The sequence below is a fragment of the Sinohyriopsis cumingii genome, chromosome 14 (assembly GCF_028554795.1).
Source record: "Sinohyriopsis cumingii isolate HCF-2022 chromosome 14, ASM2855479v2, whole genome shotgun sequence".
Lineage (NCBI taxonomy): Eukaryota > Metazoa > Mollusca > Bivalvia > Unionida > Unionidae > Sinohyriopsis > Sinohyriopsis cumingii.
This window is the reverse complement of record NC_142974.1, coordinates 102,640,616-102,662,100: the sequence shown is the minus strand read 5'-3', so window position 1 is coordinate 102,662,100 and position 21,485 is coordinate 102,640,616. Positions and strand designations below refer to the sequence as shown.

The following is a 21,485-nucleotide window of genomic DNA, read 5'->3' as shown; positions in this document are numbered from 1 at the left end:
ACAAAACTGTCAATTTGCCATGAGTTAGTACCAATATAGTACACGAAACAACTGTCAATTTGCCATGAGCTGGTACCATTATAGTATAAAATAATTAGTTTTAGTGTGTGAATTGTCAATTTGCCAAATGAGGTGACAAGTAGGTTTGAAGGCATTCTCCTACATGGCTAACCACTTACAACAGATATGTTTCCCAAAGTGGTAGATTGACCCACAAAACTCCAGTACTATGGAAATTGCATTACTCAAGGAAAACATTATGTAAATAAGAAATAACATATAATTTCAAGAAAACGGAGCAAGAAGATTTTAACAATGTATAATTAACAGAAAGCTTGAGTCCAGTCCTCATTAGTTTGAATATATATATATATATATATATATATATATATATATATATATATATATATATATATATATATATATATATATATATGTGTGTGTGTGTGTGTGTGTGTGTGTGTGTGTGTGAGAGAGAGAGAGAGAGAGAGAGAGAGAGAGACAGTACTACTGTCATCTTGACTGACATACGTATAAAATATGTCAAGATTTGGAATATTTATTGTGCATCCTATAGGATTTGGAACTGTTCAGTATATTTTATACCTACTTGTCTTATTTGAATGATGGAGTTGTAAGTATAAGTTATCATTCAAGGTCATTACGATGTTTTATTTCAAAGCTGCAGTTGTAAGTATAAAATATAATTCAAGGTCCTTCCATGTCTTTTTTCAAAGATGGAGCTGAAAGTATAAAATATCATTCAACGTCTTTTCCACGTCTTATCTCAAAAATGGATTTACAAGCATAGATTCGCGTGTCTTTTCCACATCTGTTTTCAAAGCTGGATTTGCAAGCATAGATTCACATGTCTTTTCCACATCTGATTTCAAAGATGGATTTGCAAGCATAGATTCGCATGTCTTTTCCACATCTGATTTCAAAAGATGGATTTGCAAGCATAGATTCGCATGTCTTTTCCACATATGATTTCAAAGATGGATTTGCAAGCATAGATTCGCATGTCTTTTCCACGTCTGATTTCAAAAACGGAGCTGCAAATATAAGATATCATTCAAGGTCTTTTCTTTTCTTACTGTCAATTATAAAAGCCGTGTAACCTAATAGATAGCTATCTTTGCAGATGTAAAGTTGATTAAGTCTGTCATAATTTTAAATATTTGCAGATTACTGTAGCAATTTCAGATATAAGGATATCATTATTCTAGCAATTTCAGATATAAGGATATCATTATTCTAGCAATTTCAGATATAAGGATATCATTATTCTAGCAATTTCAGATATAAGGATATCATTATTCTAGCAACGGAAAAAGTATTAATTTTATCCCCCAGAAAAATGTAAATTTTAGTGCATGCTGCATACCGCTCAATATCACTCTAGAATGCAGCAATATAACTTTTGTTTCATTTACTGTATTCTAGTAAACATCAGAGAAAACATTTTTGAGTGATATTATTCAACTGGTAGACACATCAGTGTCTTTTTACCGCTATAAACTAAATGAACTCAGTTCTACTGAATTTATATAAGATGTTAATTGTATGAAGAAAAAATGTGGGAACTTTTGTTATATTTCAATTCTAATTATTATTTCTCTAATGAAACTAAAATAGTTATATGTATTTCAGATGATATGCATTTTTGAATTTATGTTCATGATCCTAATATGACAATGCAATGTCATTGAAGTTTTCCACTGCTATAAAAGCATTATATACTGCATAATGAAATTAAACTAAAGCTATACCAATACAATTAACTGACACTTTCATCAGTTTCTCTTTACAGTTTTAAAATAAATGTGGTTCACTTCTGCTAATATTTATTTCAGAAGATACAAATGTTGAATGTATGTTCATGATTCTAATACGAGACAGATATATCATGAAGTTTATCCACTGCTAAATTAACTTCATATTTGATTATAATGCGATTAGACCACTGCTAGAACTATATATATTGTATAATGTTATCAGACCATGCAAGACCAATGCATTTGCTCTTGTTGTTGTTGTTGGCTATACATGACAGCCACTATAACTGGTGAAAGAAGAATCCAGTAAAATCCCAGGTAAGAACCATAGACCCATGGCAAGCTACTGGCACCTTTCTCATATATCCACATCGGCAGAGCCTGTGACTGTTTGTATAATGTGATTAGACTAATATATTTATATAATATGATAGGACCAAGCTAGGCCAATATATAATGTTTTCTTTTCTTCGTGTGGTATCAATACAGGTGATATTTAATGATTGCCACAAGTATAAATATATCCAATTCGGTACCACAAGATAAAATATACATTGTAATTTATTTGACTATCTGAAAACATAGCAAGTCTCATTATGCAACGCATCACATTGGATTTATCATTGTTGTAAAGGTAGTAGATGGAAAGAACTTGAGGAAATGTTCATTTTGCATACTGTGATTAGACCAAACTAGACCAATATATACGTGTACAATGTGATTAGACCAAACTAGACCAACATGTATGTGTACAATCTGATTAGACCAAGCTAGATTTAAATATACAGTTTGTATAATGTGATAAACCAATACATATTTTGTGTAATTTGATTAGACCCAACTAGGTCGTGATTAGACTCAAGTAAACTAATATATATTTTGTAAAATGTGGTCTGACCAAACTAAACAATATTTATTTTTACACTGTAATTAGACCAAACTAAATCAATGTAAGACAAAAATGTCCAAGCCACTTAAATTAGCTTTTCTTCTATTATAGTGTGTGTCCTTTACAAATGCCAATTAAAGCTAAACATTACACATTCATAAGTTTAATCTGAATAATCCAAGTATTCTCCCTTTGAAGACACAACACAATAGTAAAGTAAACACACTGTGCACATTTGTCTTTAACAAACCTATCTAAATACATGACCTTCCCATAAACATACTCACAACATGATCATTTGGACAATTAACCGTTTTCAATTTTAAATGAAAGATAATACAAATTCATGCCTTTGAAAGAGTAAAATGCAGAATTACCACATATATGTAAATTGTCATACAATATCAGTTCGCTGGACTCACCACGGCTCCAGGCTTGAGGATGTATGTTGGGCCTGACACACCCTACATCATACAGTAAGAGGTACATATAATCCGAATGTACCATCCCCGTTTGTTTTGTACCCCTCTTCCAATTTCAATAACATAAATATTTAATGTGGGAAAAAGTGTATAGAAGTTGTCAATTTTTTTATTTATTTACAATTTTTAACCTTGATGGGATCAGAGTGGCCCTAACACTGTCATTCTCTGTGCCTTTCATGTTTAACATACTTTTAATACATGTTGCTTATATTATGGGCTAGTTGATTTCCTCAGACAACATTGTGATATAGGTCATCTTATTTGGTAACTACCAGATAATTCTATCAGTTACCATAATGTTGAGAGTTTAGATATATATCCCTTTGCACACATGTACGTCGAAATTACAACGCTTGTTAAATTCATTTGAAAGGCAATTTTGTAGTTATCCTTCTTTTTCTTTTGCTTGATTCGACATGGTAAATATTGGAAGCAGACGACATTATATTACTTCTATGTATATACACGTGTAATCGCGCATGCACCCTTTGGTTGATTATGGACTTGTCCAGGAACTGAAAATGGCTATGAAACAGGAACGTCTTTTAAACTGCAAACTTCCGTTTCAGATGAAACATGCAGACGATAACAGTGTTAGTGTCCCACCTGGACATAATCAGGTTTGATTATAATAAATCAAGAAGTGCAATTAATTATGTGCATCTTTTATCTCCTTTATGATTTTCGTTTATAAACGGGTAGGTGGTTACAAACAAGAAGGAGAGTTATAGTGAGACTATAGTGGTAGCAACCTTAGCTTTTGATTGTATCCCACGATGATGTGATATTCCAGGAAAAAGTTTTTATACTTTTGAAAAGAGTATGGTTTATATAATAATGTAACATTTTATTTTCAGAATTTGACCTGTCTTTCCTTTATTTTCGTTTAGTATGTAATGACCATAGCTATAATCTCAATTACTCTGATACAAATATGTCTTTTGGTCGTATTAAATTTGTTTTTATAAATATGGTACATATGAATAATACCGTTCACTCACAAAGCATATAATTTATAATTATCTCTAATATCTATGAGCTGGCAAATTATCAGGCAATCCTGGCAACCAATTTTAATAGGCGTAACCTATTTTCTAGTCTCTTAGCGTTTCGAAAGCATGTATTGTCCAAATATAGAATCCTGTAAAATGCCGAGTTTTAGCCATGGAGACTTAGATCTCCAAAATACTAGACTGCATCATAATCACATTACAAACTGATCTTCATCACGTCAAAGATACTAGTCTGCATTATAATGCAAGCACAATAAAAAGTGATCTTCATCCTGTCAAAGATACTAGACTGAATCATAATGTAATTACATTACAAACTGATCTTCATCGTCAAAGATACTATACTGCATCATAATGTAAGCACATTAAAAACGGATCTTCATCACGTCAAAGATACTAGACTGCATCATAACGTAAGTACATTAAAACCTGATCTTCATGTCAAAGATACTATACTGCATCATAATTTAAGCACATTAAAAACTGATCTTCATCGTGTTTAACTAGCTGACACCACTTTATGTTCTTTTGGTGGCATAGAAACCATCCCACATTTCTTCATGTTCTGTAACAGGTAACGAAGAGAGTGGATGATTAAATCACAGTCAGTGCCATATCCAGTTTTCCCAAGTGTCGTCAATCACGAAATGAGTGCATGATCAAATCACAGTTAATGCCATATCTAGGTGTCCCAAGTGTAGTCAGTCACAAAGAGAGTCGATGATATAAATCACACTCATTGCCATTTTCAGGTGTCCCAAGTGTATTAAGTTACAACAGAGTGGATGACTAAATGGCTGTCAATGTCCGAAGTGTAGTCAGTCACAAACAGCGTAGATGATTGTAACACAACAAGTGCCAGATACAGCTCGAAGCCAAGGTTTAATGCTTTGACAAAAAAGAAATGCAAATGAAAAATAAAAGTAATTTGCAACATGTTTGCAATTCTATAGCTGAGTTGATACATGTGGATTTCAATAACTTGTTACAATCATGAATGATGTAAGTGTGTCCTCTCTCTCTCTCTCTCTCTCCGAGCCCGTATGCATAATCAATATATTTGGGCCAAATTGTGTTCACGTTAATAAATGTTCTGTTTTATGCCATTTTTATTTCTAAACTAGAATCATTACGATTGCAAACTGCATGGCTATTTATACCACTGCCCCATAATCCGGTGTTTTACATATTCGTCACTCATTCACACTGTCAATCCGACCCTTATTGTTTATATTCTCGGGGGTCTCATCCCTGTATACTGCATTATGGGTATCATACTATTTTGGTTGTGCAACATCAGATTCCGTCATGTAAATAGTTTTGTGTACACATTCAAAATGTCCGGATATATAAACATTTCAACTATTGGCAACAACAACAAAAATATGTATGAGAATCAATAACAAATCGTAACAACCATACTCATACGACCCAAGCTCGCATGTTAAATACGTCTGTCGAAGCTTTATCGTCTTCAAAATATTTATTTTTACTGTGCGCATCTTCATTCTCTAAGAACTGGTCAAGATGCCTTTCAGTCCAGAACTTCATAGATTTATATGCAAAGGGACGAATTCTAGTCTCTAAAATAACTGATGTGTGTTCCCCAAGTCGTACACACTGGCATAAAAAAAAATCCCTATTTCGGGCAAACTTCATCTCGAGTGTTAAAAATTGGGTTACTGTTATCTAACGTTCCAAACCTTCTTTGGTCATACTTTACACTAGGAATGTGTATTCTTCATACTTAAACAAGCGTATATTTGTAACTAGCGTTTTAAAAGATGGTTGATTTCCAACCTTCTACACTTTGGGATTTATTTAAATTTATCATTAGAATAAACCAAACAGTGGGTAATATTCATGTGACCATGTGACCGTTTCATACAATACACGTAGAGTAGAAATGTTTTATGTAAACACGCTAGCATAATCTAACACACACACACACACACACACACACACACATATATATATATATATATATATATATATATATATATATATATATATATATATATATATATATATATATATATATATATATATATATATATATATATATTCATATGTACATTTTAATCTTTAAAATATCAATAATGTAATGATCATTGCGTAGAGACAAATTCAGAGGAAAGTCTCAAAAACAACTTAAATTTTAATTTCATGCCTTATATTATATTTGGACGCAGAAAATGCACAAACATGCATACGGACAAACAAACAGATACATACATTCATTTACTCTGTTTAGTAAATGCGTGTTATCATCAAACAGTTGATTATCATTTGAGATCGGGGGTTTTGTGTTACCTTAAAGCACAGTTGGCTGCCATTTAGTTTATTGTTTTTTTTGTGCACGTACGAGCACCGTCGTAAAGAAAGTACACACACGCACACACACACACACACACACACACACACACATATATATATATATATATATATATATATATATATATATATATATATATATATATATATATATATATATATATATATATACATATATATATATATATACATATACATATATATATATATATATATATATATATATATGTATATATATGTATATATATGTATATATATGTATGTATATATATGTATATATATATATATATATATATATATATATATATATATATATATATATATATATATACATTTATTACTAAATAGAGATACACAGTTTTATCAATATTTGTATTATGTATAATGTACACTTATTAAAGATATAGAAAATAAATATTTTAAAAAAATTAAAAAATAATTTCTTTTCTTTTTAAACTTATATTTTTATATATTCTTGAGAAATGTTAAATAGTTTATCAGAACTCAATTTATATAATAAAATTTTTCACAAGAACTGATATTGAATTCAGTCTGATGAAGCAGTAAAGCGAAACCTGTCACATATTCTACGTGTTGGTGTTGTTTATTATATATATATAAATTTGACTAGTGATGACGCGTCACAATGTGTGGCTTGCATTGCCGAGTTTCCGTCGGGCGTGACACACGTCAGCAGTCCCAACACCAATAATCTCAAACAGACTGTGGTCCATTCTTCCGTCTCCTTACTGGGGGCTCTAAAATGTAGCGGGTTCAAAAGAGACATAAAATAAATCACACGGTGATTTGACTTTATTTATCTGCATAAATACGAAAATATTGTCAGTTTTACTGGACAGTTAGAGCAGCAGGGAGGGTGAACCGACCACTTGCTGTAAAGTCCATTACGAAAAGTAAAGCTTTCTACAAAAATGAAAAATATACGGTCAATAACGTCAAACCGAAGCCTCTAACCAAAATCGAGAGTTTCTCTAATCGGGTTAGTTCATTTTGTTAATTTATCTTTATCGCTCTTGTTTTTCAATTTTGTATGTGTGTTTTGTTTACCCACTGGAACACTCGTTCGTTTGTGGTCGCACCCTCTCTGCTGCTGTAATGTGTGAGTAATTAAATCATTATTATATCAATAATAGAATATCATACGGCTAGATTAGGTGTTAAACTTAATCTTTCTGCCGGAGCCATTAAAGACGCAGTGAAAAAAGGGTGGTATATTGAGTATATTTCCACTTCTTTCAGCTATACCAGCGTTAATAGTCGCTACATCTCCAGCTGTTGCAAAAGCAACTTCACTTGGAACTAAAAAATATCGTTGACAAGAAACAGCAAAAAGTTTTAAACAAATATCGCAGACATGTAGTAGTTGTTGACATAATTGTGTATTCGGCGTCTGCTGTTATCGCTGGTAGTTGTATAAATTTCTGTTTCAGTTGCAACAATAATTGCCGATATTCTTAATATCATCGCAATATATATATATATATATATATATATATATATATATATATATATATATATATATATATATATATATATATATATATATATATATATATACATTAAAAATACAACATTGCATGAGTATACAATACAATTACACACAGTAACGTTAACATTATCCAAATTATCTTCGTTGATATCATCAATCGTCAGTGATGAAAAAATATCAGATCTTGAGTTCACGGAGATGATTAAAATTTACAAAGAGGTATTGATTGTGATATAATCTACGCCTGATTTAAACAACAATAAAAATGTTAACGCCGAACGAATTACTACAACAGATTGTTGTTAATACAACTCCGTCAAAACATACGATGATATCAGCAAGTTCGACTAATCCTGAATTTAGCGTGACCTTTCCAACTGCAATTCCAGCGAAAGAAATAGCAGTAGCACAATTAAGAGCGTATGGCCAAATATTAGATCAAAATCATTTGGTGGATTAGCAGCAAGTAATTCACTTGTATTTGCTTATAAAAATAGAAGTATAATCTATCTAATTTAAGAGAATCTAAATAGCTATTACTGTTCACGAACCAACATTATCAGCCGCGATAGAAATAAATTCACTAGATTATGCGTTGATAAAAATCAATCACTAATCCGAAGTGTATTAGGATGGCCAGAAATCCCGCCAGAATATCAAGGACCAATAGAACCAAAACGAGATGATTTCTCCACTATCAAGAAAATATTTATAACTCCCAAATATCGAGACGAAAATCCATGCGTGAACGTTAGCACTTATTATGCTGCGTCTGATCGAACAAAACTTCCTGAGATAGGTTTAGGTATGCATACTCTTAATTTGGATGGGGATTAGAGAGTCAACGAGGAAAAGATTAAAAAGTAATCCCATCCGATCAAATCTGATCATTTATGATCAATTAACAAACTGCGAGATATATTTTCTAGTATTACACTTTATTACAACGATGATACACACCGGCACATTACTGAGTCAATACAACATTTGAACAAGCTTGTATCAAAACTCAATTTTCTTAATAAATTTATCGTTGAATATCTCGCCATCGATAATAAAAAATTTACCTGCAAAATATCGCATTAACAAATATTCCTCAGGTACTGTAAAATAACCGATGCATATCTATTCAAATTTGTATTGTCAGGATTTAACACCGACGAACTAACAAATTCATTCAATGATCTTATCAATGAATATTTTACTAAAATAGTTGAAGCGAAGAGATAGAAAGCCCCACCAGCAACTATTCTCAAACAAAACAATGATCCTGGTAATTTTCCTAATGAAGCAGCAATATCACCACCTCTCTTCATACGAGACGAAATAAATTTATATTTTTGTACCACATTTCACACACTTGCCTGTAAGGGCACGCTTTTTATTTTTGTTATTATTGTTGTTAATCCACTTGTGTGGATGGATGCTCTGCATCCAACACATTATAAATCCATATTATTTATTATATTTGTATAACGTGAATGTCATTGATTTCTCAGCGACACGAAAGCAGGAACCAGTAAAACATCATCCAGCGATACCAAATTATATCAGAGCAATTATCATATATTCATCTGGGTCTCGTAAGACGCAATTGTTGCTTAATCTGATAATGAGATGGCTCCAGTGGGATAAATTATATTTTGTGGCACCAGCCGTAGATGGACAGTGATGTTACGATGTGCTTAAGCTACCCATTACGGATTTACCACGATAAATGTACATGATCATCGAGCACGATAACGTATTGGTCTTGATAAAATATTTTGTTGAGAGACTGATATAATAATGATTTAATTACCCACACCCACACGAGCGATAAAGATAAATTAACAAAATGAACAATCCCAAATAGAGAAACGTTTTTTTTCCTTTTTTGTAGGAAGCTTTATTTTTTGTAAATGGACTTTCCAGCAAATTGTCGGTTCACCCTCCCTGCTGCTATTAGTGAGAAAGGACGAGTAGCGCTTTCTTCTTCGCAGCAAATGTCAAACTGCATACTATAACTGTGTTTCATTAAAATTTAAGATTTGTATTTCAGTGGTGCATGACATATTAAATGAGGAAACGATTGAAAAGACTTATATGTCATCTGGAATATGTAACATAAAGGTTCTGCTTTAATTATCCACGTCAATATTTCAAGTCATACAAAATATATTAAACCGCAAATTAAATTATGCTATTGTCCATTTACGAATTAACAACAGCAAAACTTAAACAAGGGGACCTACCTTTAGAAATATGAAAATGAGTCGTTTACATTGCACCATGAGGGAGATTGACAGCAAACTGCGCTGCACGCGAAGCGTGCACGTGCGATTTGAGCTAGGATAATACCAGTCTGGCATGTTTTACATTGCTAGATCTAACAGTATATTTTTACAGGTATTTTCAGGTATTTTCAATGAATGGATGAATGAATTAATTAATTAATTCATTCATTCATTAGTCCACGACAACAATCCACGAAGACAACACAGCATAAAAAGACCTTAAAACTCTTACATTACATTGCAAAACAATGTACAAGTGCAATTATTGTATGCAATAAACATTATTAAAGAAAATGGTTCTATTTGACATTAATAGTATGCCTCTAACCAGTTTTTTTTTCAGCTTCCGAACTCGAACCAATATGGAATATTCCCTTTTATACCTACCTACCTACCTACCTACCTACCTACACACACACACACACACACACACACAAACACACACACATACACACGTACACGTACACATACATACATACATACATACGTACGTACGTACGTACGTACATACATACATGCATACATGCATACATACATACATACAAAGATACAATGTTTAATAGGAGACAATTCCTCCACTTCTGACGTCGATGTCAATTTGTTCTAGAGTTGTTTCCCTTAGATAGTTACAGCGTGTAATCTTCAGGACTGTTACTCATTCAGTCCCATAGTAAACCTTTGCAAACTAGAAATTCAATAACTATAAATTTCTACGACTCATGACCAAACCTTATTCATCACTATAGATGCATACTGGATGACAGCTTCCGTGAAGAGAAAATGATACGAGCCGCGGCATTTTCTGAACCTACATGTGTTTGAAACATGTGCTTTCAATTCCGCACCAAAGAGTCAGTAATGAGTGCTCCAAATTCAAGATTGTTAAAGAACTGAAATTCCATCAATAAACCAATGTCTCTATTTTATTTTCAGTTACAACTATGACAAGCCCTCCAATGATTCTTTTTCATAAAATATAACTTTCATTATCAACCAATCCTGGCCAGCCAATCCCATACATACTCTATTTTATCTTACTTATTTCCAGAATGGTTCCCATTTTACCATACAATAAGTACCGTGTGTCTCTCAGGATTTTCGGTTCTGTTAAACCATTCATAGTAAGCCTATGATTTCATCATGATATTCGATATATTTCAATGTCTGATTTCTCATCATCATATCTCTCTCTCTCTCTCTCTCTCTCTCTCTCTCTCTCTCTCTATCTATCTATATATATATATATATATAGAGAGAGAGAGAGAGAGAGAGAGAGAGAGAGAGAGAGAGAGAGAGAGATATCATTGACACAAGTTTCTGATCAGAGAAAACTAATGAGCCGCTGTAGTTTTTGGATTCCCATGTGTTTGAAACATGTGTTTTCAATTCTGCACCAAAGTGTCAAGTGTTAATTTCAGTAATGAGATTTTCATCCTCAAGTCCGTAGAAGTACTGATATTTCAGTAATTTTAATCCTGGCAAGCCAAACTCAATTATGCTTTATATTATGTGCACCTCGTTCTAGGCTGGTTCCCATTTTTCAGTATTATTAGTACCGGGATCCCTTGATTCAAGTAGCAGCCATCCCAGATTGCATCTGCATACATACTTTGCAGCTTTATGTGTTATTCATTAACTTTTTTTAAAAAATGCAGAAATAATGTCGCTTGCTGTTCTCTTATATCAAGCAGATGCGTTTTGATCTCATCCATGGAGACTTTCCTGACATCATCATAATTATGATGTCATAATGTACATGACGTCCTTAAAAGACAAGAGAGTTTTTATTTTACAACTAAACAGTTCATACAACATTATTATGTTATGGATATTTTATTTAATTGTTTGTTTGTTAGTTTTAATTGTTTCATTCCATAATATTGTAATGTAATATTGTTTACTGGATTTGATATTGTCCAGAATAGAGTTCAGTTCTGTTTGACCAAACTGATTTTTGTTTTATTTCTTATTTCGATGAAACAACTAATAATACAAACATTGTATCTAGTTGCTGACCTTGTTTCAAGATCAGTGACAGTTTCCGTAAACAATTTATTTTTAAAAAAATTATTATCCTTCTCAGAGTAAGAATCATTCGGTTGAGTTAGGTCATATCTTTACTACGTGACATCAAGCATGTGTTAATTGATAAACAAACTTCTTTTTTCAGAAGGATAAACTCTTGACCCCCATTCGGGAATCTTTTTTGCGTTAGTTAGTCTTATAACCGATGTTGTGTTAAAGGTTATATCAGTCGTGCCTTAACACTTGAGATGACAAGTTGTTTTATGTTGTGTCCAGTTTGGGCTGAGGTTTTATTTTCTTCAAATTATTGAATTTCAAGTGATTATTTTCCTTGAAAATACAACAGTGCTCTTGGACAAAGATATTTACTGAAATTTACATGTATACGTAATTCAAAAACTGGAATAATATTCTCTGTGATTCAACAAGAGACTGTTGACCCATCAGTACAATGCTGACTATTACAGACGCTATCGCCTTCCATTTTGGATTTTCATCGGGATTTGAACTGTGATTCACTTTGGACCTTCATTGATAGGACTTGTGTTTTAATTCTTGGATTATTTATTTTTTATTTTACTTTATTCGCAATACCGTAAGTTCTTTTTTCTCATTTTATTTTCTCTCACTTTTTATTCTAAGGAAACAAATTATTTGTTAAATTTTACAAAGCTTGCTCTCTTCACTCTTTTCTGTTACTTTTTAAGATCATGGACTCGTAACACTTCCAAACTGATATAAATTCTACGTTTCTTTACCTTCAATATATGAACGAGCATCATTTGTATTTTAATTTTACTTAATCTTTGTCAAAATTCGTATTGCCATCTAGAGCACAACACGATGGGGTAGGTCGATTGCTATTCACTTCGTTTCTAACCCAGGCCATGGTTCGCGTATCCATTACACTGCCACAAAATTCGAGAGAGCCAAATGACCCAGACCTCCGTACATTTCAGTGCATGTGTAGTTACGTAACTTAAGTAGGGGCCAAATTAACAATTCTCTAACACGTCTAACAATTCTCTAACATATCAAACAATTATCTAACATCTACTTGTGTTTCTGTTTGTCTTGTCTGTGCTTTATATTTGCCTTTGAAAACGACTCATTTATAGTCGAAAGCGCTTAGGCTGGTTAAAAGCTAGTATTGCACTATTCATTGTTATATATATAAGCTAGTTTTGCGCAATACACACACACACACACACACACAGATATATATATATATATATATATATATATATATATATATATATATATATATATATATATATATATATATATATATATATATATATATATATATATATATATATATATATATATATATATATATCTCTGTGTGTGTGTGTGTGTGTATGTATGTTTATTCATACAGTGGGACTCTTGATCAACTATAACGCGACTGGAAGGATAGCACGCTTGACCTGTTGCTCTTTCTAAAACAGACACAGTGGCCTTTCATTATCGCTCTAGATTTAGGTTAGTAGGAGTGTCTTGTTCTTCTAACACTACATGCCTAAGCGTCGTAACACAGCAAAGATGGGTAGCTCGTCTCCTGAGGATCGAGGTAAAGTTGTACGCCATAGTGTTACTGGAATATGTACAAGCGCTGTACTTTTTAATTTGGGTTCATTTGTTTTACCAATTCCGAGCTATATTCTGGAATCACCCATGGAGCGTGTGATATTTGCAATACGATGGCAGTGTGTATCCCTTCTTCCTATCATCGCTGGCATTCAGGTTATCGCCTTGACTCGGTTAATGACCAACGCGATAGACCCGGTTGGTGGCAAAGGTGAACATCTTGTTGAAGTGGACAAAAGATGTCTTCAGAACACTATAGAACAATTCTTGTTGAATTTTCCACTTCAGCTGGGCCTGGCTTCATATCTTGAATCTACGTGTGTACGTGTGATACCTACCCTAACAGTACTGTTCGTGTTTAGCCGAGCTGTGTTTTGGATTGGGTACAGATCTCATCCCGTGAATAGAGCCATGGGGTTTGCTATGACAGTATTCATTAACTACTCTATGATTGTTTGCTTACTATTTTGCGTTTTATGGAGAGGACCTCTGTTATTTCTCACTCCTAAATAACTCCGGTATTTTCACAGTCTGACACTGAATTCATAAGAAGTGATTCTTGAAATAGGTAAACAGACTTTGGAATGAAACGGCTCGAAAGTTATTATTAACGAGTGAAGTTGCCAGTTGCTGTTGCGTTTCTCTCCATGAAATATGTATCCAACTTTTCACGCTTTCGTATGAGTAAAACTGATTTGCCAATGATTAAGGGCTGGGCATTTAACATTTCTAACCAGAAACAGCACTGCTTGCAAAGAAGTCGATTTTATGGGGACGAATGCATCGTTTTCCTTCCAATGGAGTTCTACGGAGATTATCCTGCAGTCCTGTGCGTTCCAGACTTTACACCGGGGCTCTCACCACAACCATTTTATCGAAATAATATATAAGTTAAATTTTATTTCAATTTGCTTCAACTTTATTGAATTGTATTTGTTTATTTATTTATCTATTTTATTTATTTATTTGGGTTTCATTTGATCTAGACAATAGCTATAAAGTGTTACCTGTGACACATTATATAACATTTCTTTTATCTCTGTTATTTCCTATGTGTTATAAAGTACAACCTGTGACACATTATATTCAATTTTTCTTATCTCTGGTACTTCCTATGTGTTATAAAGTGTTATCATGGGACACATTATATAACATTTTTCTTATCTCGTTGGCGGTCACCCCCTAGATAACGAAAACCAAATTTGGCGGGACACCCACCAGGGACAATTCTCCCCGCTTTACATTTCCTTACTGTTTTGAGTATTTTTTATTAAACAGATAACCTGGCACTATAGTGGTTGCATTTGTTTAAAGACAATTTCACCATGTGGCACAGCTGTACAAACTCCTCACGTCTTTAGCGAGAGTTATATTCCAGAACGCGACCTTGATTTTGACCTCATTGTATATAGTGTCTCAAAACGGGCACTTGTGCAAAAATTCAGTTGAAAACTGAAGTGTAGTGGAACTAACCTACTTTTTACTTCACCACCCAGAGTTTTGATTGAATTAGTGAATTAATGTATGTGCTTCGAATGTAATTACAAGCAATACCGGAGTAAGACCTGTTGGGGAGGGGTTGGAGTGGGCGTGGGACACTTGAGATGGGAGAGACCTTGTTGATCTACAAATCGACCCTGAAAGCAATCTTTAAAATGACCTTATATGTATATAATTGTTTTAGATCTAGTAGGTTAAGTATTAGATGGTTTAGATCTATATATGATTTATATAAACAAATGTAATTTTATCCATGAATACGAGGTCTCCACTACCCATAAATAAGGGGGACCCGGGGCACGTGTCCCATCCCTTTAATCCGGCCCTTATTAAAATCAATAGACCAGTTGAACGTTACACCACTTGTAATCTCAGGATTAAGTTTACGAATGTAGCGACATGTACTCTCTCAAAAATAAAGAAGATAGAAATCAAACAGCCATCTGGACTAATAAGGAATAGAGAACAATTACACATCTGGGCTTCTAATGTGTGTGTGTGTGTGTGTGTGTGTGTGTGTGTGTGTGTCAGTTTCGTGATGCCTAACACTGGGTATCCCACCCAGTCACACGAGGTCGACCAGTCCTAGCACTAACCTCTAAATACTGAGCGCCAGGCGAGGCAGCTGTTAGTTCCGGGTTTTTTTTTTGAAAGTCTTTAGTATGACTCGGCCGGTTCGAACCTATGACCTCCCACATCGGAGGCGGACACGCTAAACCACTTAGGCCACAGGAGCGGTCTGAACTTCTAAGGAAAAGAGAGGCACGAAACACGTTGATTGCAAAATGGATGATTTGATTGAAGGAGAAGACGTTAATAGATTAAGCATTTATGCCCATATATGGTCAGCTTCTAAACCATAAATACAATGCATCAATATCAGAGTGTTTGATAATGGGGATTAAATGATTAAATGTTAAGTCAAAAGGAAATGATTTAATGCAGCTCATTCACGCTTGATGACTTTCTTTATTTTGACTTGATGATCCACAGAAACGTTTTTTTAAAAAATACGTTTTTAAGCTGGGATATTTATCGGTAGGTAGTTTGTTTACTTAAAATTTCTGCTGACTGCAATTGTAAACGTCTTTCTCGTTTGTAAATAAAATGAGTTATCTTTAAATACACGTCATTAATTTCAAATTCTATCCATCGGTCGTTGTATTCGTACAATTTAATTGCGGTTATAAAAATTAAAAAACACACACACATGCGCACACACAGACACATACATACATACATATATATATATATATATATATATATATATATATATATATATATATATATATATATATATATATATATATATATATATATATATATATAAGCGAAATTAAATGCTTGGCGGCGGAGAAGGTATTCTTAATGTACATGTACGTACTGTATAACGGTTTATACTGCAATGCATTGCTCATCATGTGATATTACTCTCCACATGACCGGAATATAATTAATTATTTCCTAGCAAATAAAATAACTGCTTCAGAAAATCCAGGACGAAACATTTGCAAACATTTAATTCAGCAATAGGAGAAATCCGAGTTAACTCTGATAAGAGGAGAAATTGTGATTCATTTTATTTGAAACCACTGTTTGCTGTTTTCTATTGTCAGTTCGCCACGAAACAACGTTATTAGAAAAGCAGAGTCATTATTGTTAATTCTTGCCAGGCATGGAAGAATCCCAAGTCATTCCGAATAGTACAGAGTATAACTTTTCTTTCCTATCTTAGTGCAATACACTTCTGGCTAAATTTTGATCTGTTTTGTCGATAGCACATGTATTTATTTGTTACACTGGAAACACTTGAAAATATTACAAAGAAAGTGAGAGAAAAAAAATCGTATACGTTCTAAATGTTATTATCATATATGTATTACAGATTGCAGGGTATGGTCGATCGAAGTATCCCGACAGCACTCGGGAACTATCTGATGTTAAAAGATAAAACATTTGTTTTTAGAGCGTCTTGGATTCTTGCTGGAGACACTGACATTAACATGCGTATGAATTTACGTGAATCTCTTTTTGTTGTTTGTTTGATTTAAATTTTTAACATAAACTTTGAGCCTAATGCTTGAAGAAAGGCATATATTGAACAAGATTTCATACACCGTTTGCTGTGAATGACTAGTCTGCTTTAAGATAACGCGTGCAACAAGAAGCATCCTTATCAGATTGCTCCGTAATTAACAAAATTATAAAGAAAAAAGTTGATTTTCTTTTTGGTGGGATATAAATACCCGTTTTCTTCCTGCATCATACAGCTCTGTGTATGTGCGTGCTTGTGTGTGCCTCTGTGTGTGTGTGAGAGAGAGAGAGAGAGAGAGAGAGAGAGAGAGATGGCGATGGGCGGGGGGCGAATATAACAAGTGAGAAGCGGTTGGATGCCTGCGATGAACATTCAAAGTTGCCAGATGTTACGCTGCTGACGTTTGTAACAACGAACGCCTGAACAGCTGCACAGGATGTTTGAATAGGTGATCAACTTCGTTTTAGATGTCATAGGCATCATCGTGTTGCGTTCGATTTCGATGAAACGTTGCATGTATTATAAACGACAAGGGTGTATTTTATGACTTGTGCATTTTAATTTCGATACCATGTTGCACCTTTTCAAACGTTTTGAACACACACACACACACAGAGTAATATCATGCTCTATTCTGTATTTATCTTACACTTCTTGTAGAACACCGTTCAATTAAGTTTAATTAAGTTTTAACTTATACTTTAAAAAAACACAATATAGCGTGCTGGAAATTTTTTAATTATATAAGTAGGTTTGATTGCAGTCAAATGTAGAAAGTAGCACTTTAATAGCTTTCCTTGTATCAAGTCAGTTGTTGATGGCATTTGGAGTAAAATGCATTGTCTCAAGGACACAACACATAGCCGACCCAGGCTGATCCAGTGGTAGGATTCGGACCCGCACCCTTTGTGTTCCGTGTCCAGCACGCTATCAAACTGATTCACTGCACCAGTTAGTATTGCATTTTATTTTGAGGCACTCGCACCAAGGCAGACGAACTTTATAGCGGCGATGTCAATCAAGCAACACATGTACCATCTTAAATTATTGGCTAATCAAATAAGTCCTAGATACATATGTTTCCTCGTGAAGTGCATCTCCTTTGAGATCCTCAATCTATTTGCTGACTGTCGTTTTGATTGATTTTATATTATCATGGCAACCTGCTCTGATCTTAAATCAACATTTTTCCGCCAATATAAAAATTATGCAATATATTGAGCGGTGCGTTTGAATTTCTAAGTATTTTACATAATACGAGCACAATCGGATATCTACTAATTATGCCGTCTTGTAACTGAAGAGCCTTTTCAAGAGTTGGCTCATTTCACCCGTCATTCTGCTTTACGGTTGAGCTGAATCGCAAGAGCGACTGATTCACGGCATGGGATGCTGTACAACAGAAAATTATAACTCGAGCAGATTGAATGAAATTGATGTTATCACAAATGCACGGAATATAATATATACTATCAAGGAAAATGCCGCTTACACGGTCATTTCTAATGACTTGTTTATTCATCTGCGTTTATATTTTAGAATTAATCTTAGGGTCCCGGATGTGTGGAGTGATCAAAGGAACCCGCTTCTACCAATCACTGACCTCTCACCTGTCTGTGTGGGTTCGATTTTCAATCTCTGTCAACATGGACATCTGAGAAAGCTTGCCAGTAGCTTCCCATTGATCAGTGGTTCTTCCCACGGGGATTTTGCGGGTTCTTCCTCCACCAGATATATTGGTCGCTATGTATAGCCTATGCAAAAATAAGTCGTTAAACAAAAACAAGAGTTCAGCTTCGATGATTACCTAACATACAATTAAATATACACGCGCTTGCCTGAACAAATACAGTAATCTCAATAAATTACTAAAATGTGATACGACAGTCCAGGGTACTATGGTCAATAAGCAAAGCGGCTTCCACTGAAATTCATGCTATTCATAATCCACAAACAAACATATAGAAAAGACATATGTGAAAACAGTTAATGTGTTTATAACAAATGAACGTCCCTCTTTGCAAACTTGTCACTAAAGTGTAAAAAAAAGATAACAATGATCAACTTGGTGGAATAGTTTTGCATTTATCAAGAGGCACTCACCCACAAAAAAAATGTATCACACGGAAATCAAGAATGCATATGAAACTGACTTGAATGCAAAATGCAGCCCATATTGTGACTAACATTTAGAAGGAAATGTTAGATTTAAAAATTAATCGTACTGAGGGCATTCATTGTGCATGCATCGATTTTAATGCAAGTGACTGATTTATTTTTACATGATCTTCTTTCTCGCGCCATAAAGCTGCTACATGATCATCAATACGATCTATAAAAAATCCACCACAATCCCAACCCACCCACCCCCAAAATGTATGAACCTCATTGAAGGCTTCTAATGTCAACTGAGTAAGGATTTGCGATATAGGCGGATTATGTAAGGGATGACACGCGAGGTCTATCAAATGAGAGTCAACCGGTTGAACTTCATGCTATAAGATGTTACTGTCTTAATTGATGTAAGTTTAATCGGTTGGAAAGGCTCGAACTTTGCCACGCTCAAGTCCTGGAACAAAACGTTGTAAGTTACTTTATTGTGGTCACGAATTCTGCGGAAACTACATTAAACATCGTCACTAATGATGTTGTGGAATATACAATGAAGTGGACATAAGAGGATATATACGTTTGTAAAATTTAACCTGTAATTATTTAATACGCCACCTCGCTTCCACTGTGTTTTATCAGTGGTACAATAATCGCTATTATGTGCTACTTGACGACATTGTAATGAAGAACCAAACATGTTATATCCCATACTATTGCATCAAATCGCCCCTTTCACTTTGAATATTTAACATTGATTCAGTACTAAAGAAGACAATATCACACATATTCTCTCCATGATTTTTCCAGACATTGTTGCCGTTATCATCATAATCCCGTTCCATGACACTTTTCAGAGTACATTTGCGTCACATGTGTAATTTAGACTCAACTCGTTTATTGGAATCTGGAGAAACATTGAATCGATCAATAGGACCTCCACTCTCTGAAGATCGATTATCACGTGACCATCTTTTTCCGTGTCGTCTGGTTTTGAAAAGAACCATAATAAAACGGTTAGAAAAAAATCAAAATGGCGTTCGTTCCCCCAAAATTCAACTTTGGATAGAAATTTGAAGATGAAGGTAAGTAAAGAATCCCTGCACATTTAACTGCTTGTCTGCTTTAGGTTTCAACTGCGGTCAGTATCCATCGTTTTAAGTGGACAAGTTGTAGATCTTTAAGAAGACTGTCGCATGTTGAGATAAGCCTGAAAGCGGAGTGACCTCCATTGAGGTATTGATTCTTTCTCACGAATCAATACACAGAGACCCGCGTTCGTGATACATATAACTTATTTCAAATTGGATATCATTAGGTTTATCTGGGATATAATTAATTTGTTCATCACTTGCCTTGCTTTATACGAATAATTAAATCAAACACGGTGATAAATCAGTAGTGTGGGTATACTCGTTCAGTAAGTGTTCGTCATCTCTTTTGCGATATATGTGGGGGGGGGGGTCATTTCTTATATATAGTAGCAACACTTCTTGTGGTTTAATTGATTAAAGATGTCTTGCATTCTTTCCGAATATACGGCCATCTTATACCTTTTTCTAATTTTTCAAAGCTTCATTCATTATGTGACCGACATGACTGCGCTGCGTTCGATTTCGTTTACATAGTAAATGAAGGTTACAAAATGAACATTATATATGACTGTTGGAAAAACTAGTATGTTCAGTGGTCAAAACAGCGACATTTACATATGGTCATTTGGTTTCCAGACGTAGAGGGAAGAAATAGTACGTAAAGCATAGTTTATTCAGAAACAAAAGAAGAACACATAAAATATAGTTAATTCATGTTTTCGAGTTTTCAGTTGGTTTTAGTTCTATCTGACAGTCTCATTAAACAAAATAAACGAAACTTGCGTAAACATATTTGCAGATGTCCTTAAAAAGTGATAATAATTAAATACACTTTTAATATCGTGTA

The 21,485-nt window shown here is 33.9% G+C and overlaps 1 protein-coding gene across 1 annotated transcript; it reads left to right on the top strand.

Moving 5' to 3' along the window:
* The first annotated feature begins 13,782 nt into the window (after nt 1-13,782).
* LOC149784512 (transmembrane protein 79-like) lies at nt 13,783-15,008 on the top strand. Its single transcript, XM_089933281.1, has one exon. The coding sequence runs from the start codon at nt 13,829-13,831 to the stop codon at nt 14,411-14,413; it is 585 nt and encodes a 194-aa protein (XP_089789407.1). The 5' UTR covers nt 13,783-13,828; the 3' UTR covers nt 14,414-15,008.
* The last annotated feature ends 6,477 nt before the right edge of the window (nt 15,009-21,485 follow it).

What these genes read in the sequence shown, in the direction of transcription:
- LOC149784512 (XM_089933281.1), top strand. Translation starts at nt 13,829, where the DNA reads ATGCCTAAGCGTCGTAACACAGCAAAGATGGGTAGCTCGTCTCCTGAG.